The sequence below is a fragment of the Odontesthes bonariensis genome, chromosome 12 (genome assembly GCF_027942865.1).
Source record: "Odontesthes bonariensis isolate fOdoBon6 chromosome 12, fOdoBon6.hap1, whole genome shotgun sequence".
Taxonomy (NCBI): Eukaryota; Metazoa; Chordata; class Actinopteri; order Atheriniformes; family Atherinopsidae; genus Odontesthes; species Odontesthes bonariensis.
This window is the reverse complement of record NC_134517.1, coordinates 35,306,760-35,332,696: the sequence shown is the minus strand read 5'-3', so window position 1 is coordinate 35,332,696 and position 25,937 is coordinate 35,306,760. Positions and strand designations below refer to the sequence as shown.

Below are 25,937 nucleotides of genomic sequence, written 5' to 3'. Positions count from 1 at the left end.
CACGTTTCTGGAGCAGCGCCTGTTTTATGGCTCAGATTCTCTCAGATTCTAACTGTGGACTCCATCCCCAACGCCACAGACCCACACAGAGAAAGGAGGGCTGGACGGAGGACAATACTGCCTTTGTTTCTTTTTTTTTATTACAATAATTCTTACAGTCTGCTCTCACCGACTTCCATTTTGGAGCAAAGTTCCTCCCTGCGGAGGTCGGTGACACACATCCAGTCACAAGCCGTGCGTCGAGCAGTCAGCAGAGAAAATGTTGAGTCATCGCTTCCTCTGGTTTCCCAACTGAAACATGGTTTCCAAAGAAAGCATGACGTCACACAAGTGTTGCTCATCACTTTCACAGCAGATATTACTGACCTGTAACATCTACAGCTGGAGCTCAGCTCACAGGATGAGCCATCCAGACTGTTTAAACTAGGGCTGGGCAACGATTAAAATCTTTAATCTAATTAATCGCATGATTTCCCTGATTAATCGCGATTAATCGCATTTGTACGCAGAATCCAAAAATGAATCCAAAAGTAGCGTATAGCTTTTAGCATTTAGCTTTATTTTAAATGTGCTGCCATATGAATGAAAGTGCCATAACATTTGTTGTGCAAACACACTTTTAACATCAGCATCTTTCTGTAGTTTTTATGTAGAAGCCTCGCTCCACTGTCTGTTTCCTTGAATGACTTGCTGCTATCAGTTGTGTGTTTTGCCTTTAAGTGATATTTTAGACTGGAACTACTACGCTGAGAAGACAATTCAACTTGGCAGAGTTTACAGATGACTTTGGTTCTGTCGACTCCGCCGTCTGGAAGAACTTTAACATGAAAATGGCCGAGTAAAAGTTCCGTACCCTTCTCCATGTTTGGTGGATCCGCCGATTACTTTCTTTTCCTGTTCCACAGCAGACAGCAGCAGACTTTTACAAAATAAAAGCCTGTGAGCAACAGACTTTTACAAAATAAAAGCCTGTGAGCAGCAGACTTTTACAAAATAAAATAATTAATAAAACCTGCGTTAATGCGCGATAAAATATTTATCGGCGTCAAATAATTAACGAGTTAACTCGCCCAGCCCTAGTTTTAATCATTCAAAGAGTTAATAAAGTTGACCCCCTGCAGTCGATCACATGACTGATCTGAGACGATGTGGCAGGAAGATGCAGCTGAGTCTGAGTGTGGACTTCAACCCATAAACCAGTTTTTAAAATGTGTTGATAGGCCGAGTAAAACCAGACGTATGCAGATAACTAACCATGGTTTTCCCTGAAAAGAAGAAACAGTAAAAATGGGCTAAAAATCCAACTTTTTCCTACTTGGATTTGTTGTTTTTAGGTCCGATGTATTAATACAATTTGTCAAAATGAAAAAAATGACCCATGTGAGGCTGTGCTGATATTAATGACACCAAATAAAGCAAGGTTTTTAGTTTTTAAACAGTTTTTAAGGTAAAATATGTAGCTTTATACGATACGAAGGGAGAGAAAATAGGGCCAACAGATTGTGAGGTCTGACTTTTTCCTGGAGAACCATTTTGTGATGCAAATGTATTACTCTTTTGAACGCATATTGTTCTGAGAAGCAAAACGCTTTATTTTTTAAACCCCAGCCAACTAGCCGGACTACCTTCATCAACACCAAAACGAGGCTGGAACTCTGCTCACAGGACGCAGCAGGGGGTAAGAAGATGTTCAGAAATGATGTTGCTGATATGGGATGTTACACAGCTTCATGTCAAAAGAGGCGAACTGTCCCTTTAAAATCGATTGTTTAAGAGCTTCCAGACGAGATGTTACAGTTGGTAATTATGCTGTGTTCACCCTTTTGGGCCGGAGTGCAGCGTCCTTCAGCTCGGGCATCCGGGCCTCGTGTTCCCATCAACGCTAATCAGAGCCGGAGCCGATAGATAAGTTGTTTGACGCGGGACTTAATGTAAAGTTAATACTTTCTCATTGCATTCAGACTCTAGATGTTAGCTGTACCAGTGTAAAAAGGGGGTAAGAAGATGTTCATAAATGATGTTGCTAATATGGGATGTCAAACAGCTTCATGTCAAAAGAGGCGAACTGTCCCTTTAAGTGTGTAATGAAGGACGGATGTGCACAGGGTTCAGTGCTGGGACCCCTGTTTGTTCCCCTTGTTTTGTTCTCAGGTGGCTCCTCATATCACTGCTGACTGGACCGATCCAACGGTGTGGATCTAAGGAACCTCGTCTGGTTCTGCCGCCCCTACAAACAAAGCAGTCTCTGTGCAGATTGTTCCTGTTTGTGGTGGAACCAGCCACCAAATCCCTGCTCTAAAACTCATCTCCTCAGAGAAAGCCTCCTCTCCTGACCTCTCTGACACCGTAACACACCCAACTAAAACTTCAACTGGTACTCCGTCCTTTAAATAAAACCTAAAGGTGACATATTCTGCTTTTTAACAGTTTTTTACACATTTTTCTGAGTTCAAATTCAATTCAAATGTGAAACTTGAATGTTTTTTTTCTTACTTTATTCTGATTTATTCTCATATTTGGGGGATTTTTCATCCTACAAAGATCTCTTCAGTCTGACACATAATGAGCAAAAACAAAGTGACATCAGGTCCAAATGTTCAAAATGAAATGCTTTTATTGGCATCTGCTCAGATTGTTCTTATTTTCATTAACTTGCTGTATTTTTCATTTCAACAGTGCGATGAGCTCTCTTATAATTTAATTGCCTTTTCTTCTATTTCTGTGTAAATTCACGAGGTTTTTTTTAGGTTTATTAACCTCAGAACAGACATGGTGTCAGCAGTTTGAATGATTTACTGAACTTTTACTGTTGTGTAATCATTGTACAGACTACAGACTCCTTTAGCTGTTGGACACATGGAAATAATGATGCGTCTTCTATTAAAATGCAGCTGTAATGTACAGTATGTCACAATTACAACGTCTGAGACGGACTTTCCATGTGTGGGTTTATTGCATGAGGTGCTCCGAGAATTAAGATGGCACAGATCGTTTCCTCCCAGATATGGAACCAATTCAGGACGATTTACCGGCCAGCCACTGGTGTGTGTGTGTGTGTGTGTGTGTGTGTGTGTGTGTGTGTGTGTGCGTGTGTGTGTGTGTGTGTGTGTGTGTGTGTGTGTGTGTGTGTGTGTGTTACATCAACCTATCACTCAACATATCATGTTATATGTGTCGGACACCAACGTGGCCCCACAGCCGCCACACAACTCTTTGTTTTTAGCATTTATCTGACGTACTTTTAACCCAAATTCTGACTTTTTTTTTTGGTTATTTTGGGGGGTGAAGCAGTCAGCTGGCTTCTTAAAGGGATAGTTCGCCTCTTTTGACATGAAGCTGTATGACATCCCATATCAGCAACATCATTTCTGAACATCTTCTTACCCCCTGCTGCGTCCTGTGAGCAGAGTTCCAGCCTCGTTTTGGTGTTGATGAAGGTAGTCCGGCTAGTTGGCTGGGGCTTAAAAAATAAAGCGTCTTGCTTCTCAGAACAATATGCGTTCAACAGAGTAATACATTTGCATCACAAAATGGTTCTCCAGGAAAAAGTCAGACCTCACAATCTCTTGGCCCTATTTTCTCTCCCTTCGTATCACCGCCTGCTGTGCAGACCGAGCAGCAAACACCGTAACAGGCGCGGCTGTCGGCAGGCGTCTCTCCTTCCCTTTCCTTTCGTTTCCTTTCCTTTCGTTTCCTTTAGTTTCCTTTCCATTCGTTTCCTTTAGTTTCCTTTCCATTCGTTTCCTTTCCTTTTCTTCTTTCTTTCCTTCCCTTTCCTTTTGTTTCCTTTCCTGTCATTTCCTTTAGTTTCCTTTCCTTTTGTTTCCTTTCCTTTCCTTTTCTTCTTTCTTTCCTTCCCTTTCCTTTTGTTTCCTTTCCTGTCATTTCCTTTAGTTTCCTTTCCTTTTGTTTCCTTTCCTGTCATTTCCTTTAGTTTCCTTTCCTTTTCTTCTTTCTTTCCTTTCCTTTTGTTTCCTTTCCTGCTTCCGAGCAGCAAACACCGTAACAGGCGCGGCTGTCGGCAGGCGGCAGCAGGCAGTGATAAGGCCGAGAGATTGTGAGGTCTGACTTTTTCCTGGAGAACCATTTTGTGATGCAAATGTATTACTCTGTTGAACGCATATTGTTCTGAGAAGCAAGACGCTTTATTTTTTAAACCCCAGCCAACTAGCCGGACTACCTTCATCAACACCAAAACGAGGCTGGAACTCTGCTCACAGGACGCAGCAGGGGGTAAGAAGATGTTCAGAAATGATGTTGCTGATATGGGATGTCATACAGCTTCATGTCAAAAGAGGCGAACTGTCCCTTTAATATCATGTAAAGCAGCTGCAGAAGACAAAAAGCAACAAATGTAGCTTCAGTCTCTCAGAAACATGGCTGCTGCTGTTCATCTGGTTTTAAGACACTGTCCGTACTCCATCCCCGTCGCCGTGGGAGACGCGTCACATCTGGAAAGCCTCCCACAGCGTTGTACACAGTGGTCTGTGTTGAGTAACCGTGCCGACACTCTGCAGGAGAGCTGCAGCCCCCCCCCCTCCCCTCCCGAACCACAACTCAACTTATTTATCAACTCCTCTTATGATGTGAACAATGAACAAAAGAGCTAACTTTCACACGATGATGATCCCCAACAGAGAAACATCTCGGCAAACAAATCATTTGTGATGCCTGTGAAAAATAAAAAAGCACCCACTGCTCCACCTTTGCTCCGTTTTCTGGCTCACATTGAACCCGTAATTTATTCCCAGGCTGAACGTTCACACCCTCCAGAATCTAAACTAACACACAGCTCATAAAACAAAAATATTTGTGAGTTTTTTTTTAAATGTTGCCTTCAGTTCCATCAGCCGGACCGAGCGTGCGCAGTACGGTCAGCAGGTGGCGCTACATCACACAATAAAGGGAGTGGTGTGGCTCTGTCCTAAAATCACAAAGTTCTGGGAAGATGTTCATTTGGTTATGTTGTATCCAAGTCTTTTACATTATTATATCTTGGTGTTATTAAGGAAAATGTTGTGTTGAAAGATGATACATATTGAAAATGATGTTGGCAGCCTGTAAAAAGGCAATTACAAGAAAATGGTACAAGACAGACCCACCATCCCAGGAAGATTGGTTGAAAGTTATGGACGAAATACATATTATGGAACAACTGACTTAATACATAAAAACGACAGAACAAGGACAATCATACTGACATCGAAAATTGATCAAACTAAAAATAATAATAATAATAATAATAATAAATAAATAAATAAAAATATATATAAAAAATTATAATAAAATAATAAAATAAATAAAGAAAAAAAGGAAAAAAAAGAAAGTTGATCAAACTGTAGAAACATGAGGGGATGAACATGTTCATTTTCACTTTTATGTTTTTTATTTGTTTCCCCCCACTCCCCTTCCCCTCGCATAATGTTATACACTGCTAAAGAAAAACAATAAAAAGAAAGGGAGTAGTGCTCGCTAACTGGAAACCAAACTTTTTAGGGAAGAGGAGACAAACAAAACCAGAGAAAAATCGTCTGTATGGGGGCAGATGTTGCTCTAAAACCTGTTTATACCTTTCCAGATGTGCAGGTTTCCAGTTCTGCTTTCATGAAATCCTCAAACAATCATCCATAGGTCCAGAATTAAAAAAAAAAATAGGTAGATAGATGGATAGATAAGTACTTTATTCATCCCTATTTGGGAAATTATTGTGTTGCAACAGCGTACAGTATAAAAGATATGTAAACAATTAAAGGAAAAACAAGCAAATAGAATAGAATAAAAATAAACAATAAACATCAGCTATATACAAATCTACAGTATGAAGAGTAGGGTAAAAAATAATAATAATAAACATCAGTAAACTAAATAAAAACAGATTTGTACATTTAACAATAAAGGTAAAAATAAATTTAACTGAGCAGACTGAACCAATAAGAAATATAGGGTATATGGATAATTTACATTATATTGTACTATGATGATATTTGTGCAAATGTTATTAGTGCAAAATGAGCAGTTGTGCAAATTGTCATTGTTATTGTTTTTAGGAGAGCTTTAAGTTCTCTTCCAGCCAGAGGGGGGGTGTTGTAGATGGTGATGGCTGCTGGTAGGAAGGATTTCTGTTTTCAGAAAATGTTCTTATTATCTTCTCTGAGTGGATTGTTTGGTCCAGATTGGTTTAGTTCCCTTTCAGCCTTATAAGGAAGCATGAAACAGTTTAAAGAATGAAGAAAAGAAGTCCAGCAGCCCTCATTTGATTGAAACTCTCAGGATTCCCGTGAACCCGGAGGACTGAGAGTCCACACCAACATACTTTTTAAACGGTTAGAATGTGTAGCTGCTGCATTTCACTTTGCTAATTGTGCGAAAGACAAAAAATGAACAGCCCGTAAAAGCAAAGCGAGCAGCCAGAGCGGCTGAGCCGGTGGTTAACTCTCCCCCAGTACCCTCCCCTCCCCTCCCGGGGGGCTGCAGGCTGTTTATAAAGCAGCAGAGCGGCCGAGCACAGAGCTGCTGGCAACATCTGCACACAACAGCTGCTCGCTCACGGCCGCAGGATGCACATCTGGGCTCTCCTCTGGACGCTCGGCTTCCTGCTGAAGGAGGCGCAGGCGTGGGGCTACAGAAACGGAATATTTCACAATTCCATATGGCTGGGTAAATATATATCTGTTTGTTAACTTTGTGATTCAGCTTGACTTTTCCTTCCTTTTTCTCTCATGTTCTGGTTGGAGTGAAGTTGAGAATCCACCTAGAACTGTTATATATGCGTAATCACTGCTGATTTTCTGGTAATCTGCAGTTTGTTTCACCTTTTTAAAGCTACTTTTTCTGTGCTCGTCTGTTTCAATGAGCACTGTTTTGGATTTAAAGGCACATTGTCAGGAGAAACTAACTAAAACAGCGTACAGGAGTCCGGCTGCTTGTGCCAAACAGCATGTTTACGACCTGGCTGGGCTGCGTAAAGGACCGTAAACAAGTAGAAATTACTTCATCTCAGGGCTCTCCAAACTCTCCAGACCCTCAGAAAACACCATGAGTGCTTCTATCCTTTCAGAAAGTCACGTTCCGCATGTGCTTTTGAAAACATTGGTGAAATAATATGAACGTCACAGCTTATGGGTGTTAAGATTTGAAGCTGCTGACTTTCCCAAACAGACACCTTCATTCTTTTTTAATTTAATGAGGTAAAAATGTGTTTTTCACCTTGATAAACGGTTTGACTTGGTTGTGTCAAGATGCACTCCAGAAGCTGTTAATCTTCGACCAACCCCGCTGGGTTCCTCGAAAGTGCTGCCAACAAACAATCTCCATGGCTCTAAAATGATTTGGCACCTGAGAAATAGATGTGATTTTAACATTATGCGGTTGTAACCTTCATTTAGCCATTAATATCCTGTGTAATGAAATTCAGCATTTTTGTTCAGCTGTAAATTGAAAGAAAAACATTACTGGTTAATTAGGAAATTCCAAACTTATATTTAACTGGTTTCAGCTCATTGAATAAAAGTAATAAACAGCATCTAAACTTTTTTAAAGCTCAGAAAAGAGTCAACAGCTCTTCAGACTGAATGTTTCCTAAATCAGTGGTAAAATACTGTGGTGGTGCTTTAGTTATCAGCATGGCTGAAGAGCTCATGAATAAAGTTAGATACATTATGATGGTAAAAGTGAAAAATGAAGAATGTTTCTATTTCAGTCCTGGTGAAATCTGGGTTCAATGTTAGCATCTTCAAATAGACATTGCAAAAACTTTAAACTATCACTTATGCAATTAATTTTGCAAAATTTTTGCCAAGACATCCACGAACCATCTATTTTTAACATCTTTTCAACCAAAAATATTCTCAGTGGGGTTTGGCTTTGACTATGAATATGCTAATCTGGTCATGTTTACATTTCTGCCAACTAGCGGTGGCAAGTGGCTAGTGCTAGCTGGGCTAAATCTGTTTGCTAGCATCCATTTGATTGGCTGAGTCCACTCCCAGTTACTAGCAGCTAGTTGCTACGCCGGGTCAGTTCTATTGTTTCAGGTCAAGGCCCGGTTACTAGCAGTTAGCCCTACAACGCTAGCAGCTAGCCCTACAACACTAGCAGTTAGCCTTACAACACTAGCAGTTAGCCCTACAACACTAGCAGTTAGCCCTATAACACCAGCAGTTAGCCCTACAACACTAGCAGTTAGCCTTACAACACTAGCAGTTAGCCCTACAACACTAGCAGTTAGCCCTATAACACCAGCAGTTAGCCCTACAACACTAGCAGTTAGCCCTATAACACTAGCAGTTAGCCCTACAACACTAGCAATTAGCCTTACAACACTAGCAGTTAGCCCTACAACACTAGCAGTTATCTCTACAACACTAGCAGTTAGCCCTACAACACTAGCAGTTAGCCCTATAACACTAGCAGTTATCCCTATAACACTAGCAGTTAGCTCTACAACACTAGCAGTTAGCCTTACAACACTAGCAGTTAGCCCTACAACACTAGCTAGCAGTTAGCCCTACAACACTAGCAGTTAGCCCTACAACACTGGTAGTTAGCCCTACAACACTAGCAGTTATCTCTACAACACTAGCAGTTAGCCCTACAACACTAGCAGTTAGCCCAGCAACACTAGCAGTTAGCCTTACACCTCTACCAGTTAGCCCTACAACACTAGCAGTTAGCCCTACAACTCTAGCAGTTAGCCCTGCAACACTAGCAGTTAGACCTGCAACACTAGCAGTTAGCCTTACAACACTAGCAGTTAGCCCTGCAACACTAGCAGTTAGCCTTACAACTCTAGCAGATAGCCCTACAACACTAGAAGTTAGCCCTACAACACTAGCAGTTAGCTCTACAACACTTGCAGTTAGCCCTACAACACTAACAGTTAGCCCTACAAAATTAGCAGTTAGCCCTACAACACTAGCAGTTATCTCTACAACACTAGCAGTTAGCCCTAGAACACTAGCAGTTAGCCCTACAACACTAGCAGTTAGCCCTACAACACTAGCAGTTATCTCTACAACACTAGCAGTTAGCCCTACAACACTAGCAGTTAGCCCTACAACACTAGCAGTTAGCTCTACAACACCTGCAGTTAGCCCTACAACACTAATAGTTAGCCCTACAAAATTAGCAGTTAGCCCTACAACACTAGCAGTTATCTCTACAACACTAGCAGTTAGCCCTAGAACACTAGCAGTTAGCCCTACAACACTAGCAGTTAGCCCTACAACACTAGCAGTTATCTCTACAACACTAGCAGTTAGCCCTAGAACACTAGCAGTTAGCCCTACAACACTAGCAGTTAGCCCTACAACACTAGCAGTTAGCCCTACAACACTAACAGTTAGCCTTACAACAGCAGCCATACCTACAACACTAGCAGTTAGCTCTACAACACTAGCAGTTATCCCTACAAAATTAGCAGTTAGCTCTACAACACTAGCAGTTAGCTCTACAACACTAGCAGTTAGCTCTAAAACACTAGCAGTTAGCCCTACAACACTAACAGTTAGCCCTCGCTCTCTTTTAGCCACAGGCTGCAGCTAGCCCCAAGCTAACTCATAGCTTTTCCTTCTCATTTCAATAGTTTGTCACCAAGCATCCAAAACATCTGTACAACCCCACCACCCCAATGTAATCTGGATTGATTACTCAAATTTTCTCCTTGGAACAAACTTGATCTCAACTTTCTGAAATCGTAGGTCTTAATCTGCAGGTTCAAAACAGAAATTCTCTCCCAAAGTGTCGGTTTTGCTAATGATAGGCCTCGTAACACCAGATTGATTTTAAGTAAAGGGGATTTAAAATAAATGTTATTCTATGAAAATGACTCTGTTAGGTGTTTAACTGAACTTTTCTTTGTGTAGAAGTTGGTTAGGCAGCCATAGCTCACGGGACGAAAGGCAGCGAGCACATGGGTTTGATTAGTGTAGAAACATTCATCAAACAGGTTAAAAAGATCAAAATATCTGCTGGTGGCTAATCATGAGTGTATCCTGCCAAGTTTTGCAGTCATGCATGTGTTAAGCCAAAGCAGGATCAGTAGAGGACTCCATGTAGAGAGGACCAGAGAGCAAGTGACCACTGAAAATAAAAACCAGTCAGTCTCTCCGACTTTAGTTTTGGACCATAAACACGTAGCTGGGATTAAAAAAAAAAACGCTAACTTTTCTGTTTTTTCCTCTCTGCAGAACAAGCAGCTGGAGTTTACCACCGGGAGTCGCGCAAAGGGAGATACCAGCTGACATATAAAGAGGCCAAGGCTGTCTGTCAGTACGAGGGGGGGAAGTTGGCCACTTATGAACAACTGGAGGCAGCGCGTCAAATAGGTCTGCAGCTGTCATCACGTCTGCCTCCCAAAGCAAACACCACTTCTTCTATCGTCCTAACACCGATTCCCTCTGGCTGTTTGATCTGTTTGATCTGTCAGCCTGGTGTTTCATCATTAATCCATTCCTCCCCACGCAGACAGAACGGCTTGTGTTTAGCTCGTCTTTCTTTCGTAAAACACTTTCAGCATCGGGTTCGAGGACTGTGATATAACACAACTTATAACTGCAGGAATGCTTTTAACATGCAGGGAGGGGGTAAAGGTTAATGTGAAGCAGTGAGTCAAACTCATCTTTCCACGAGTCCTTCACTGCTGCATGACTGGCAAATTTTAAACATCCCACAAGTCCTGTAAAAGCCTGTTAACACCTTGTAGGATGGGATAAAAAAAAAAAAATCCCCGTTCCTGTCTGACTGAATCCAGCTTTTAACTACACTGGAAAAGTTGCCCCTCCAAAAATAAGTTAAAAAACGACAAATACAAGATGTTTTTGCTTGAAATAAGCAAAAAATTATGCCAATGGAACTAGTGAAAATCGGCTTGTCAACATTTCTTGAAATAAAATGTGATATTTAGGACTTTTGCGATAAAAGTGATCTTGAAATTAGCTTAAAAACCTCTTCAAATGAAAAAAAAGCTTGTTTCATATGAAATATGACTCGAAACAGTTTGTTTTCAAGACTTTTTCATTTAATAAGATATTCCAGATGTATTGTCTTCAAACAAGTCCCTATATCTGGCTGAAATGGTGCTTGTTAGGCAGTTGTGTCTTATATTAAAGGGGAACTCCGGGGCATTTGAAGCGCAATCCCATTGCTAGAGGTTGTCAAATACTGACAGTAGGACACAGACTGGTGCAAATCGGCGCTCCCTGTGTGGAGATTGCGCTGTTTGCGCTGCCTGTCATGCTAGCCAAATACGTGGTGGCCAATGGGCAATAATAAACCTTCCACGTAAAACAACAACTTGCACACTGCAGAAACGTCACACCACTTTATAACCCATCCGACAATAAAGTCACAAGCCTTACCATCAAAACCATATGCATGGTTCTCACATTACTGGCATGGGGACGTTACAAAACAACTTTATAAACAGCATGTAACTCACCGGTTGTCGGTATGCTCGCGCATGTGAAAGCCCAAAAGAGTCGATGGACGATAATCCCATATACAAAACAATTATCTTCTCTAGAAAAACTGCGTTCAAGTATTTAAAACATTACAACAATACATGCCCAGTAATATTGTTGTAATGTTTTAAATACTTGAACGCAGTTTTTCTAGAGAAGATAATTGTTTTGTATTTGGGAGTATCGTCCATTGACTCTTTTGGGCTTTCACATGCGCGAGCCTACAACCAGCCGGTGAGTTACATGCTGTTTATAAAGTTGTTTTGTAACGTCCCCATGCCAGTAATGTGAGAACCATGCATATGGTTTTGATGGTAAGGCTTGTGACTTTATTGTCGGATGGTTTATAAAGTGGTGTGACGTTTCTGCAGTGTGCAAGTTGTTGTTTTACGTGGAAGGTTTATTATTGCCCCTTGGTCACCACGTATTTGGTTAGCATGACAGGCTGCGCAAACAGCGCGATCTCCGCACAGGGAGCGCCGATTTGCACCTCTCTGTGTCCTACTGTCAGTATTTGACAACCTCTAGCAATGGGATTGCGCTTCAAATGCCCCGGAGTTCCCCTTTAAGTGTAATGAGATATTTGGACTAGAAATGAGACAAATATACTTGGTAAGACTTTGACTTTTTCCAGTGTAGTGTTACACTGGAAAAAATGCCCCTCCAAAAATAAGTAAGAAAACCAACAAATAAAAGACGTTTTTGCTTGAAATAAGCAAAATAAATCTGCCAATATAACTAGAGAAAATCGGCTTGTCAAGATTTCTTGAAATAAAATGTGATATTTGGGACTTTTGGGATAAAAGTGAACTTGAAATTAGCTTAAAAACCTCTTCAAATGTAAAAAAAAAAGCTTGTTTCATGTGAAATATGACTCAAAACAATTTGTTTTCAAGACTTTTTCATTTAACAAGATATTCCAGATGTATTGTCTTCAAACAAGTCCCTATATCTGGCTGAAATTGTACTTGTCAGTTGTGTCTTATATTAAATGTAATGAGATATTTGGACTAGAAATGAGACAAATATACTTGGTAGGACTTTGACTTTTTCCAGTGTATGGTTGCCTCCCTGTCTGTGGTTACAGCTGAGCTTCCCCACAACACACAGCTCAGAGGCCTCTCTTTTATCCGTCGTTCCGCTGATTCTTATCTAAACTCCTCACGTCTCCACAAATAAGAAGAACTAAATACTGAAGTGGTTATCAGCGGGCTTTCATCCACAGGCCTGTTTGTGGGAGATGAAAGGAAGCTTCTGAACAGCATGTGGTTTGGTTTGTAGTAGTCTTTTTTTCTTCTCTTTTTCAGGTTTCCATGTGTGTGCAGCGGGATGGTTCGACAGAGGACGTGTCGGCTACCCCATCGTCAAAGCTGGCGCCAACTGTGGGTTTGGGAAAGTCGGCATCATTGATTACGGACACAGACTGAACAAAAGTGAGAAATGGGACGTTTACTGCTACAACCCACACTGTGAGTACAACTTTTACTTTAACACTGTCACTAAATAATAGGGATGCACCGATCCGATTGTAGGAGCTATTTGTAAGGTTAGTTTTTGTTTTTTGGTTCTAGATTTAAATTTAATTAGCTAATTATGAGTAACTTTATTTGATTAATGTCAGTGCTTTATTTAGATCAGATTTTTTGCTAATATTCCTTGTTAGTTATTTGTTTAGAATATTTTTGGTAATTGGGTCACACTGGGCACCTGGAGTACCAGCATGCACCTGGGTGCGAAAAGGAGAGAGCAGCAGGTTTTCTTTGTTCTTTTGTTTGTTTTATTGTTTGGAAATAAATCATCAGAAAAGCAAGAATTCATTTTGGACATTCATCTTGTTTTGCCAGCGTTAAACCACATCCCCCATGATGCATCAGTGGTCTTTTGATTTTGTTTGGTTTTAGTTGAATTTGTTTTTTATGGACAAATGGCCACTACACAGATATTTGGATCAGATATCGGTGAAAATGGGCCGATCCGGTTTTTTTGTTTTTTTGTTTTTTTCCGCCACCTTGTCCTGTCCAGTGTTGGCATTCATCCAAGGGTTTAAGATTGTTTTACTGGTGCACAATTATTGAATAAATAAGTCATTCAGTACATTTATATCTGTTTATTTGGTTTTTAAAAAATAGGAAAGAAATGTTCAAGTCAAGTCTGATGTTGCCTTGCACAAAAGAATGATCCCAGTCTTTTCCACACAATGAAACTTACCGTTTGTTTCCATAATTCCGCGCTATTTTTCTGTATCGGTATTGGCCGAAACTAAACCTCAGATATCGGTATCGGAGGTGAAAAAAGCGGATCGGTGCCTCCCAGCTAAATAATGTAATGATACGTTTTGTTAAGGACACAACAAAAACACAAAGAAAAATTAAAACAACACAAAAACAATGTCGAAGAAACTAAAAACAACGTAAAATGGGACAACTTTGGATAGTCTTGATTTGATACCAAGTAGAAGAAATTCAGTTCTTTAAGCAATTTTTTATTTAATTTTTTTTTATTTTTGGGGGGCTTTTATGCCTTTTATGGACAGGACAGTTGAAGAGAGACAGGAAGCAGGGGGCAGAGAGAGGGCGAATGACATGCAGCACAGGGCCGTCCGATGCGGGACTCGAACCGGGGCCAGCTGCAGCGAGGACTATTGCCTCTGTAGTTTAAGCAATTTTGAGGTAAAAACGAGGATTTTAATTCATTGAGGGAGGCAGTGGGTAGAAATGGGTTTACTGGAGAGATGGAGCTGGGTGTCATCCACGTAGCAGTAAAAATGTATGCTATATTTTCGGAGAATATTTCAAAGGGGAATGAGTTAAAATGATGAAAGGAAGGGGCTCAGGATAGAGCCCTGGGGTACACCTGTAGTAACGGGGGAGGGCTGAAGTGACAGACACCAAAGTTGGTTTCTGTCACTTCAATGTTAGTGTAAGAAACTGAGAAATAATTCCTCATGGTTTATCTATTGATTTATTTTCTCCTTTAGCAGAAGCTAACGCTAACAGCTTAGCTAATGAAGGTGACGCACACCAACTTCTAAGGAGTTATTGCTGCTCCTGTCTGAAAGATGAACATTATTGTTCCTACATTACTTTGTTAGCTGAAGCTTTCTAGCTGAACGGTTCCGTTTAGTAACTATTGATTTATTTTCTCCTTTAGCAGCAGCTAACGCTAACAGCTTAGCTAATGAAGGTGACGCACACCAACTTCTAAGGAGTTATTGCTGCTACTGTCATGTTGCCTTTAAGTTTTCGGACCCACATGCAGAATCAACACGGAAAACCAGTAGATTTGAATGCTTTATTGCTGGGACAACAGGGATCCAGAAAACAGGACAAGGGATGTTAAATGGTGGTGAAGTCTGAGGAAGGGAAGCAGACGGATTAGCGGTTGTAGATGGGTCTTTAGCAGATGACTGAAGGATAAGCTTACTTGGTTGTTGAAGGGGGGAGACGTGGACGGGGTAGAAGATAGATGTGGAGGGTCTGCAGAAGGTTCCCTTGGTGTTCCAAGGAGGGGTGAGAAAGGGGTCCGGGAGGATAAGGTCTGCTGGAGGCGTCGCACTGGAGAGTGGGCAGGCAGAGGAAGGAGGTATGAGACAGCTGTTTGCTAGTTGCGTCTTTGCGGGAAGGTTGAGGACAGACTGGTCTCTCGGATTGTTCTGGAGGAAAAAACAGGTTCCACCAGCCTAGAAATCTAGACGCCCCTTGCGGCCGCAAATGGAATTTGCTCCGGGGCTAGTCTAGTCACTTGTGGTCGTTTTGCGAGGTTCCAAATCAAAACTTAATCGAGCCAATCAAATCGTGAGGAGCGGGGTCGGAGGCCGGGCTACCTAGTGACGACAGAGGTGCGATGTTTCAGTGTGTAGTTCCAGAGAGAGGTAAAAAAAAAAAAAACGAAAAAAAAAAAAAAAGGGAAGTGCGTTGCTCACTGCGGCTAGCTTTAGCAGCGCCGAATTCGTGGGAACAAAATTGTAAATAGCCGGTATTTTGTCAGATTTTCAATTCCGAGCATGATGTACCGAAGACAGCGGGCCGATCTTCGTCTCAGAGCTGACAAAACTCTCCGGTAAGGCATTTGAATGGTCAAATTCCGTTAACGGGACGAGAGTAGTCAAAACGGCGAAACCTGAAGTGCGTTGCTCACTGCAGCTAGCTTTAGCAGCGCCGAATTCGTGGGAACTAAATTGTAAATAGACGGTATTTTGTCAGATTTTCAACACCTTGGGGATCTAAACGACTACTTTCTCACGTGAAAATGTTTCAAATGTTGCTAAAGTTTACAGAGTTTAGAGCTTAAGAGAAATCAGCTTTTCAGGCCATAGACTACAAACCACGATATAAATTCCGTCGCGTTGATTACGTAAAACTTCTTCGTCGCTCTGATTGGTTGTTGCGCCATCCTATTGCGTGGCGTTGAACTTGACAGACAGCCGTTTATCCCGCCCACACTGCTATCCAGCGTCACTAGACCCATGTACTGCTTTTTGCTGTACGGGTCTGGCTTGCTAGGCTAAGGTTCCACATGAAAGTGCACAAGAAGTTCAGGATTCACAAGAATGCAAAAAATCCTATTCGACAACTCGATACAGGTTCTGGCTGGAAGTACCGTCTGGGTTAATCATCCGGCGACGCGAGGTGATTATCCTTCTTCTTTTAAGCACCAGCCAGCTTGATGATGGATTGGCCTCAGATGTGCAACCACTCAGAACTGGCTCACTCTCCAGTGAAGATCCTCTCTGCAGCCAGATCGCTCACTCACCCAAAAACATCAAATCCTAACAGCTCCTTTCTGAAAGATGAACATTATTGTTCCCACATTACTTTGTTAGCTGAAGCTTTCTAGCTGAACGGTTCCGTTTTGTAACTATTGATTTATTTTCTCCTTTAGCAGCAGCTAACGCTAACAGCTTAGCTAATGAAGGTGACTTACACCAGCTTCTAAGGAGTTATTGCTGCTCCTGTCTGAAAGATGAACATTATTGTTCCCACATTACTTTGTTAGCTGAAGCTTTCTAGCTGAACGGTTCCGTTCTGTAACTCATCAACCTGCAGCTGTGTGGATAAGGTGTGTTTCCAACACAACACCGGTCCTCTCCTCATTCTCGGTGTGTTAGCGTCACATTATCGACAAGTTTCTGATAAAGATGCAGGTTAATATATGAGGTCAATATTTCTAAAGTATTTAAACGCAGTAATTAACGGTACACATGCATCACTACAAGTTACGCTGTGTACATCTCCAGCTTGGTCAATCACTGTTGATGAAAAAGCATTGTTTGCTAGCATCTGCTGCTAGCTTACAGCTACACTGCTAAACTAATTCCCTCTGGGATCAATAGAGGAACAATCTGTATCTATATATAGAGCTGGAGTGGGGTTGAGTAGCTGCTGACCTCAACAAAAGGGCGGAGTTGAGCACTTACCAAGTCTGAACCTCTCCAAACAAACCGTTAACAGACGGCTGTGATAAGACAAGAGCCACTGTGATTAAACCAACTGGTGTTTTTACCAAAGCTTCAAAAAACTGTGTTAAAATGATAAAAAGAGCAGAATATGTCACCTTTATGTCTCCGACTCGAGTCAGTTCCCGTTATCTCTCGTGGTTTTTGCCTCTGACTCTGACTCTGATGTTGGACATATTTTACAAATTATTATATAATACACAACACCGAAAGTTCGTGTTTCGCACACCAGCAAATTAGGAGGAAACTCACTTTATTTGAGGCCTGTCTGATTCTCAGCAGCAAACTGTTAGATATGATTACTCAGAGACATCTAAGCAAAGAAAAATATAAATTTGTGATGCAAATTAGTGCTGGGCAAGTTAACTCATTAATTATTTAACGCCGACAAATATTTTATCACGCATTAACGCAGGTTTTATTTTTTGTTTTACTATTGTAAAAGTCTGTTGCTCACAGGCTTTTATTTTTGTAAAAGTTTGTTGCTCACAGGCTTTTATTTTTGTAAAAGTCTGCTGCTCACAGGCTTTTATTTTGTAAAAGTCTGCTGCTCACAGGCTTTTATTTTGTAAAAGTCTGTTGCTCACAGGCTTTTATTTTGTAAAAGTCTGTTGCTCACAGGCTTTTATTTTGTAAAAGTCTGCTGCTGTCTGCTGTGGAACAGGAAAAGAAAGTAATCGGCGGATCCACCAAACATGGAGAAGGGTACGGAACTTTTACTCGGCCATTTTCATTTTAAAGTTCTTCCAGACGGCGGAGTCGACAGAACCAAAGTCATCTGTAAACACTGCCAAGTTGAATTGTCTTCTCAGCGTAGTAGTTCCAGTCTAAAATATCACTTAAAGGCAAAACACACAACTGATAGCAGCAAGTCATTCAAGGAAACAGACAGTGGAGCGAGGCTTCTACATAAAAACTACAGAAAGATGCTGATGTTAAAAGTGTGTTTGCACAACAAATGTTATGGCACTTTCATTCATATGGCAGCACATTTAAAATAAAGCTAAATGCTAAAAGCTATACACTACTTTTGGATTCATTTTTGGATTCTGCGTACAAATGAGATTAATCGTGATTAATCAGGGAAATCATGTGATTAATTAGATTAAACATTTTAATCGTTGCCCAGCCCTAATGCAAATATGACTCCAGCACATGTAAATGAGAACATTCACTTACAATCCTCTGTAATCTTCTTCAATGCAACCACCAAACTTTAATAAGCACTTTAACTACACCCACTTAGGTGACTAAGGCTTCATCTCGTCCTCGGATCCGGTTAGCTTCTGTTTTTGCATGTGTTTGTGTCACACGGTGATGGTGAGATTTGGAAATCCCAGTGAATCAGGCAGCTTCTTCTCTGGGTCTGTTAAGCTAGTTTGACCAATGTTTTGGTCTGGTTCTGGTTTTAGGAACGTCCAGGATGAAGAGAGTTAAATCCTAACGGGCTCAACGTGTAATATACACAAACCTGCATTAATATTTACACCATTCTGGAAGGAGATTCTGCTTAATGAGTGTTCGTAGAGGCCGTAAAATGTTTGGCACGAGGGAGCAAGAACAGAGAGCCCATTCAACCGATTGTTAATATAAAAGCTATCAACACATGGAGCACATTTGAGTGTTTATCTAATTGAAGTGGGAATGGAGGAGTTAAAAATGATGTTTGAGTGATCGAAGCTTTGATACGCAGCAGCTTAAAAGAGTCCCAGCAGACCTCGGCTAACAGGTTAAGAACCGTCATAAAGTCTGAGGCGCCACAGACTCTCTCAGGAAGCTGTCGTCACCTCAGCCTCCAGTCAGACGTGACCGATGATGAAGATAACTTAACCCTTCTTCATCCTGACTCAAAACCACAATCTCAGGCCCAGCCTGTGACTTATCGAGGTTGGACCAAGAATAAACCGGCGGGATAAGCTGCTGGTGGAACAGATAACTGAGACACAGCCGTCTGATTCGTCTTTCAGCCTTTTTCAGTCCGCTGACAGAAGGCGGATGAAAAGTAAAGACCTAATGACAGTGATGGATATCTCTGACATCAGTCTGTGCCTGAAACACGCCTTCAGTGGTGAGATGTTTGAGGCTTTTTTATGGAAGTTTTTCTGTGCCATCAGAGTTTGAATACGAATTTCTAATATAGAACATTGACTTTGAATTTGAAAAACCAACAGTGTAAAAAAAATCTACTTCTAAAAACAAAAAACAGTGTAAAAAAAATTCAACATCTAAAAAACAAATTCAGTGGAAAAAAATTTAACTTAAAAAAATTAAATGGAAAAAAAATTCAACTTCAAAAAATTCAGTGGAAAAAAATTCAACTTCTAAAAATTCAGTGTAAAAAAATTCAACATCTAAAAAACAAATTCAGTGGAAAAAAATTTAACTTAAAAAAATTAAATGGAAAAAAATTCAACTTCTAAAAATTCAGTGGAAAAAATTTAACTTAAAAAAATTAAATGGAAAAAAATTCAACTTCAAAAAATTCAGTAGAAAAAAATTCAACTTAAAAAAATTAAATGGAAAAAAATTCCACTTAAAAAAATTAAATGGAAAAAAATTCAACTTAAAAAAATTAAATGGAAAAAAATTCAACTTCAAAAAATTCAGTGGAAAAAAATTCAACTTAAAAAAATTAAATGGAAAAAAATTCAACTTAAAAAAATTCAGTGGAAAAAAATTCAACTTAAAAAAATTCAGTGGAAAAAGAACTAGACTCAACATCCGGGTAAACAGGGAGAAGCAATCGATCCCTGTCTCAATTCATCCAACAGCAGCCAATCAAGTCCCGCTCCATTGGACAGATCAGCCATGTCCACCAACGCGGGTGATGGTGCTTCGGTGAGCGAGTTTACTTTATTTGCCATTTGTGTTAGTAAAATTGAGTAATAGATATTACGAATATCGGTTGAGCTGATCTGAGTCTGGTTCTTTTTCCACTGAATTTTTAGAAGTTGAATTTTTTTACACTGATTTTTGTTTTTAGAAATTGATATTTTTTTTTACACTGTTGGTTTTTCAAATTCAAAATCTGATTTTGATGCTGTAAAAATTCAATATTAGAAATTCGTATTCAAACTCTGACGGCACAGAAAAACTTCCATACTTTTTGTGCTCATGAACCTCAAAGCTTTCATTTGGCTAGTTTGTGTACGAAGGACCAACATCTTGCTGAAACGTTCACTTCCTGCTCGGCTTCGGCCTTCAGACAGATGACACAATGTCTTCAAACACCATTAAACAGGTTTACGACTGTGACCACCGTCCAGTTTCTGAAGCACGTGTGAAATAAATACATTATACATGTTCCAGTGTCGTGTAGAGAAGACAGCAGAGGACCTTTTGAAAGGCTGCAAATTTCCAAGACTTTTGGAGTGAAATGTTCTAAAAGAGCCCAAACATTTGAACTTATTTCCATGTTGGTGTGAAACAGAACTGAGGAGCTGGAGTTGAGAATTCTGAGTAGATCTGAGACATTTTGGCTCAGCTTTAATCTTGTGATGGACAACAAACATTTTGGAAGGATTCTAACCGGTGGCGCTCTCTGGTGGGGAGTTAATGTAACTGCATCGTCTTACAGGCTTCATCTGTACCTGTGATAGGTTGAAATATGCTCGTGTTTACTGGTCAAACACAGAAAACATCCTCGGCTTTACTTTGAGCAGGTCAAACAGCTGCTGAAACTGTAGAACAAGCTAATTTATGACTTATACAGTACTGATGGTAGTAGTTGGGGTTTACTTCAGTTCATCATATCAGGCAGCTGAGCTGAGCCCCATCACTCAGTGTGGTTACATGGCAGAAAGGATCGGATTATTGAATAAATTATAATCAGACTGAGTTATTAAGTGCATGTAGACACCTTAATCTGACAAGAAATTGGATCGGATCGGATTAAGACCCCGAGATAACTCGGTTGAAAGTCAAATTAAACGTGCTTGTAGACGCTGAAGCTAATGGTCGAGTTCCTTAAAATAATTTCAAAGCATAATGCTATAAATCCTCTTAATTGTTTGATATATATATATATATATATATATATATATTCCCCTCTTTTTTGATTGTTTTTAACTGTTTTAATTTTTATTCTATTTTTTTATTCTCTTTAAATTGCTTATTTAATTGCTTATGCGCGATAAAATATTTATCGGTGTTAAATAATGAAGGAGTTAACACGATAATAACCAGTCGCCCAGCCCTACTTATGACTCAAAGAACACAAAGAGCTGCAACATACCTCCTCTTTCTGTGTGGATAGAAAACATCTCTCAGCCGTAGAGGAGATAATCTCTCAGATTACCTCAGCTCAGCCCTTAAAAACCTGTCATCAATGGGCCGGTGTGTTTCTTAACTGACCTCATGTGGGGTTCTGAAGAAAAAATAAAGTTTTTAAGAAGTTTTCTCACCATATCTAACATTTTTCTGACAGCTAAGGAGTGCGGTGGAGTTCTGACTGACCAGCAGAAGCTCATTCAGTCTCCCGGGTTCCCTGACGAGTATCAGGACGGGCAGATCTGCTACTGGCACATCAGAGTGCGTCTGGGTCAGAAGATCCACCTCCACTTCCTGGAGTTTGACGTGGAGGACGACACGTCGTGTCTCGCAGATTATCTGGAGGTGTACGACAGCTACGACGACGTGTCGGGCTTCGCTGGGAGGTGAGGATCTGCCTTCTTCATCACTGTAGCCATTTTATGTGTTAACCAGCTCTGTAGCTTACTCACTATCCCATCAGAATTCCACATTGAGGAACATTATTCTGAGCTCATCTCGTTCCTCAGCAACATGGTTCAGTGTCTCCACTTAAGATCAGTTTCTTTCCTTTCCTCTCCTGCCTTCATCTGATCAACTTTTAGCCAAACGACACCAAAAAAGCAGCGTGGACGGTGCATTGGTTGCACGAGCCGGTATCGGAGGGCAGAGATGGGGACTCAAGTCACTGTGACTTGGACTCAAGTCGACTCGAGTCGCTGTTTTGATGACTTGTGACTTGACTTGACATAAAATAAAAGACTTGAGACTCGGACTTGGAAGTTAAAGACTCGACACTTGACTTGAGACACGATGACTTGAATGACTTGAGTGTTAAAAATCTAGCATAACTTGGCACTTTGTTCGTCATCTGAAGATCCATTCTGACCAGTAAGTGCTCGTCAAATTAGCTAATATTATCCTGTTAGCCAAGCCGGTAGTTAGCTAACGTTAGCTTGATATGATACGGGGTGGACAGGTAGGACACATTGGCCAATGATGTTTACTGACAGTTACTTATATCTTTGTGTTTTCACTTTATTAAGATCAGATTCTGCAGGTAAAATTGCAATAATAAGGTGACCTAACTTGACTTGCCCAAGAAATAATTACTTGAGTCTTGCACATGTGTGACTCTTTCCCATCTCTGTCGGAGGGTGATTCTTACATTGTGACGCTTTAATACGAGATAATTTACCTTTACCTGATCTGAAAGGCTCTGTTACTTCACATTCAGAGGATCTGACCAGCTCGCATTGTGATGTTACTTTAATTCAACAAAACAACCGTAACAATCGGGTCGTTTCCCTCTCCGTCTGCTGTGGATCCAGCTGTTTCTCCTGGGTATCCTCCTTAAATGTAATCGTTCAGCACACGAGGCCGTCCTGTTGTCCCTTAGACAGCGTCCCATCTTGTCTTTTAGAGGATGTTTGTAACATCCTTGTCCAATCTATTGTGGATTTAATTAATTAATGACGACCCCTTACTTGTCTAAACTTTTGAAGCCTCATACTCCATCCAGAGCACCGGGGCCTTTGAATCTGTTGTTTTTGGACGTCCCTACATCCAGGCTAAAGGGTGGAGGTGATGGAATCTTTTTGGCCGAGGCTCCTAATCTGTAACTTTCCACATCAGAGCAGCTCAGACCTTCAGTCAGTTAGAAACTTAATCCTTCTTGCCGGCTTTTGAACGGCTTTCGTCATGCAAACACTGAGCCTCATTCATCTGTATCTTTGTAAGAATTTACTGAAATTTTTTAAAAAGTGCGTGAATAGGACTGCAGAACAGATTTATAGGCCTTTTGTGTTGTTCACTGCTATAATAGTTTACGATACGTGGAGGTATTCAGCAGTTTAAAGGGATAGTTCGCCTCTTTTGACATGAAGCTGTATGACATCCCATATCAGCAACATCATTTCTGAACATCTTCTTACCCCCTGCTGCGTCCTGTGAGCAGAGTTCCAGCCTCGTTTTGGTGTTGATGAAGGTAGTCCGGCTAGTTGGCTGGGGTTTATAAAATAAAGCGTTTTGCTTCTTAAAACAATATGCGTTCAACAGAGTAATACATTTGCATCACAAAATGGTTCAACAGGAAAAAGTCAGACCTCACAATCTCTTGGCCCTATTTTCTCTCCCTTCGTATCACTGCCTGCTGCCGCCTGCTGACAGCCGCGCCTGTTACAGTGTTTGCTGCTCGGTCTGCACAGCAGGCAGTGATACGAAGGGAGAGAAAATAGGGCCAAGAGATTGTGAGGTCTGACTTTTTCCTGGAGAACCATTTTGTGATGCAAATGTATTATTCTGTTGAACGCATATTGTTTTGAGAAGCAAAACGCTTTATTTTTTAAACCCCAGCCAACTAGCCGGACTACCTTCATCAACACCAAAACGAGGCTGGAACTCTGCTCACAGGACGCAGCAGGGGGTAAGAAGATGTTCAGAAATGATGCTGCTGATTTGGGATGTTACACAGCTTCATGTCAAAAGAGGCGAACTGTCCCTTTAAACCACTGCATCCTCCACACTGGAGGATATTTTCATGAACACCGATTAATTTTACTTCATTGTGTCTCCAGGTTCTGTGGCGATTATTTACCCGATGACATCATCAGTACAGGTGAGCGTCCCTCTTAATTCTACATAAAAAGGACGAAAGCAAAGACTCCAAAATGAACAAATATCATTGATGGTACTCAGATAAACATAAAGTAAATACGAATACCTTTTTGTCTTTGATTAATTTTGACTTAAATGGCTTTCCATACACGAGGACTCCAGCAAGCTTTTGTTGTTTTTACAGGAAACGTGATGACGCTGAAGTTTCTCTCTGATGCTTCCGTCACTGCCGGCGGCTTCCAGTTACAATACTTCGCCCTGAACACCACACACAACTTTGACTGATGTTTATCTCAAACTGTTGCTGTTTTCATGTTGTCGGTTACCTCAGTGTCTGTATGGATGAGTCATTAAAGGAAGAATTCTGGGAAAAAAACAAGGTGGAATTTTTGTGTTGTTGAAAATAAATGCGGTGCTCAGTATAGCTTCATGCTAAATAAATGGTTTAAATGGTTAATAAATGGTGGTTTGTGGTTATTTTGAGTTGATTTTCACACTGAAATGCCCTTTCAAACCAACGGTAATCGTAACAGGTGTCTTCGGTGATGATTTATTAGGATAAATCTCTGGTTTCAGTCTGATTTCAGCTTCTTTTGTCACCCAGGAGAGTTTTTTCACGTCACATTTCCAGAAGCTGTGAATAACTAAATGTTTTCCTGCAGATTCAGTAAAATAACCAAGATTTTTTTTGGAGAATAGGACCCAATCTGTTTAACTACATCATCAATGTCATTATTTTCGTTAACCGAATGCTTTTGTTTGGAAGATATTTGGCAGCTTGGCCACGTTCAGAGTAGTCTGCGCCGACATTTGGCAGATTCACCTGTTGCTAAAACAAATCTGGGGTTGGAAAACAGAGCCTTCATTTAAGTTGTGATGTTCAGGTCTTATTGTAACGTTTGAGGTGTAAATTCAGTTTGAATCAACGTCCTTTTGAAGATGGATACGTCAAACTATTCATTTTCCTTGTTTATTTGTCTCTTTAAGTTTATCTTATCTGTTCATATAATTCATATTTGCATTTCAGGCCGATGTAAATACTTAACCCAGCCAGATATCTTTTCTTTTAATCATATTTACAGGAATAATAATGGCAATAATATCTTTGCTGCAAAATATTTGATATTTTTTCTTTCAAAAATATTTTTATTGAATTTTCCATATCAACAGCAATGTGAGGGCACATCCAGCATAAAGAGTAGAAGTTATAAGAAATAAATAAACAAAATAAAGTAAAAACAAAACAAACACCTTGGGTATACAGACAGTAAAATAAAAATGAAACAAACCCCTTAGGTACGCAGGTGGTAAAATAAAATAAACAACACAAACCCCTTGGGTATTTAGAAAGTAAAATAAAATAAAACAAATCAAACAACAAATATTTTATATCAAATAAATATATTTTATAATAACTGTTATGTTAAACAATCATATCCATACATTAACTTATTGTTTGCAATTTATCATAAAAACATTATTTGTTGCAGTAGTTTTAGTTCCAGTGGCAGGAGGATTTGTAGTGGGCCGTATTGGAATAATGTTTATAATGACATAGATTGGGAGAACACTTGGATCTTGTCAAGGAAATTTTTTATTACAAATAAGGTACGAGAAGTTACATTTAAATTGCTCCACAGATGTTATCCAGTAAAGACCCTTCTTGTAAAATACAAGATCAATATTGACACATATTGTTCCTTTTGTGGCATTGTAGATGAAACAATATGTCATTTATTTTGGGATTGCACCTACTCTCATGTCTTTTGGATTGACCTAAATAATTTAATAAACAACAAAATTCTATTACAAATTGAACATCCAGCATGTTTTATTTGGTCGGACACAAACTGAGAAAAGAAATCCAGGAACATTTTATATAATCAACCTTCTTTTACTATTTGCTAAATTTCATATTCATTGAATTAAATTTACACACCAGCACCCAAACCTTATTGTATTTAAAGCACTTTTTTCATCCTATTTAGGATCTTTGGAAAATTGTATAAATACTAAAGCCAGCAAAAGAAGAAGATTATGTGAAGAATATAATCTAATTTAAATCATATACCTCAAGCTCTTTTATTTTACTTAATTTTATTTTCTTTCACTTATTTTGTTTATGGATTTCTAGAAAATATAACAGAAAATAATATAAT

General features: G+C 40.0%; 1 protein-coding gene across 1 annotated transcript; it reads left to right on the top strand.

Annotated features, from left to right (window-relative positions):
• The first annotated feature begins 6,507 nt into the window (after positions 1 to 6,507).
• On the top strand, positions 6,508 to 24,223 carry tnfaip6 (tumor necrosis factor, alpha-induced protein 6). Its single transcript, XM_075478820.1, has 6 exons — positions 6,508 to 6,657; positions 10,188 to 10,325; positions 12,767 to 12,928; positions 21,341 to 21,569; positions 23,739 to 23,779; positions 23,963 to 24,223. The coding sequence occupies exons 1-6, from the start codon at positions 6,558 to 6,560 to the stop codon at positions 24,061 to 24,063; spliced, it is 771 nt and encodes a 256-aa protein (XP_075334935.1). The 5' UTR covers positions 6,508 to 6,557; the 3' UTR covers positions 24,064 to 24,223.
• Positions 24,224 to 25,937: the final 1,714 nt, after the last annotated feature.

Excerpts from the sequence above, each read along its gene's own strand:
- tnfaip6 (XM_075478820.1), top strand. The coding sequence starts at position 6,558 with ATGCACATCTGGGCTCTCCTCTGGACGCTCGGCTTCCTGCTGAAGGAG. Across the intron at positions 6,658-10,187 it reads TCACAATTCCATATGGCTGG|AACAAGCAGCTGGAGTTTAC; the intron begins GTAAATATATAT and ends TCCTCTCTGCAG. Across the intron at positions 23,780-23,962 it reads CGATGACATCATCAGTACAG|GAAACGTGATGACGCTGAAG; the intron begins GTGAGCGTCCCT and ends TTGTTTTTACAG.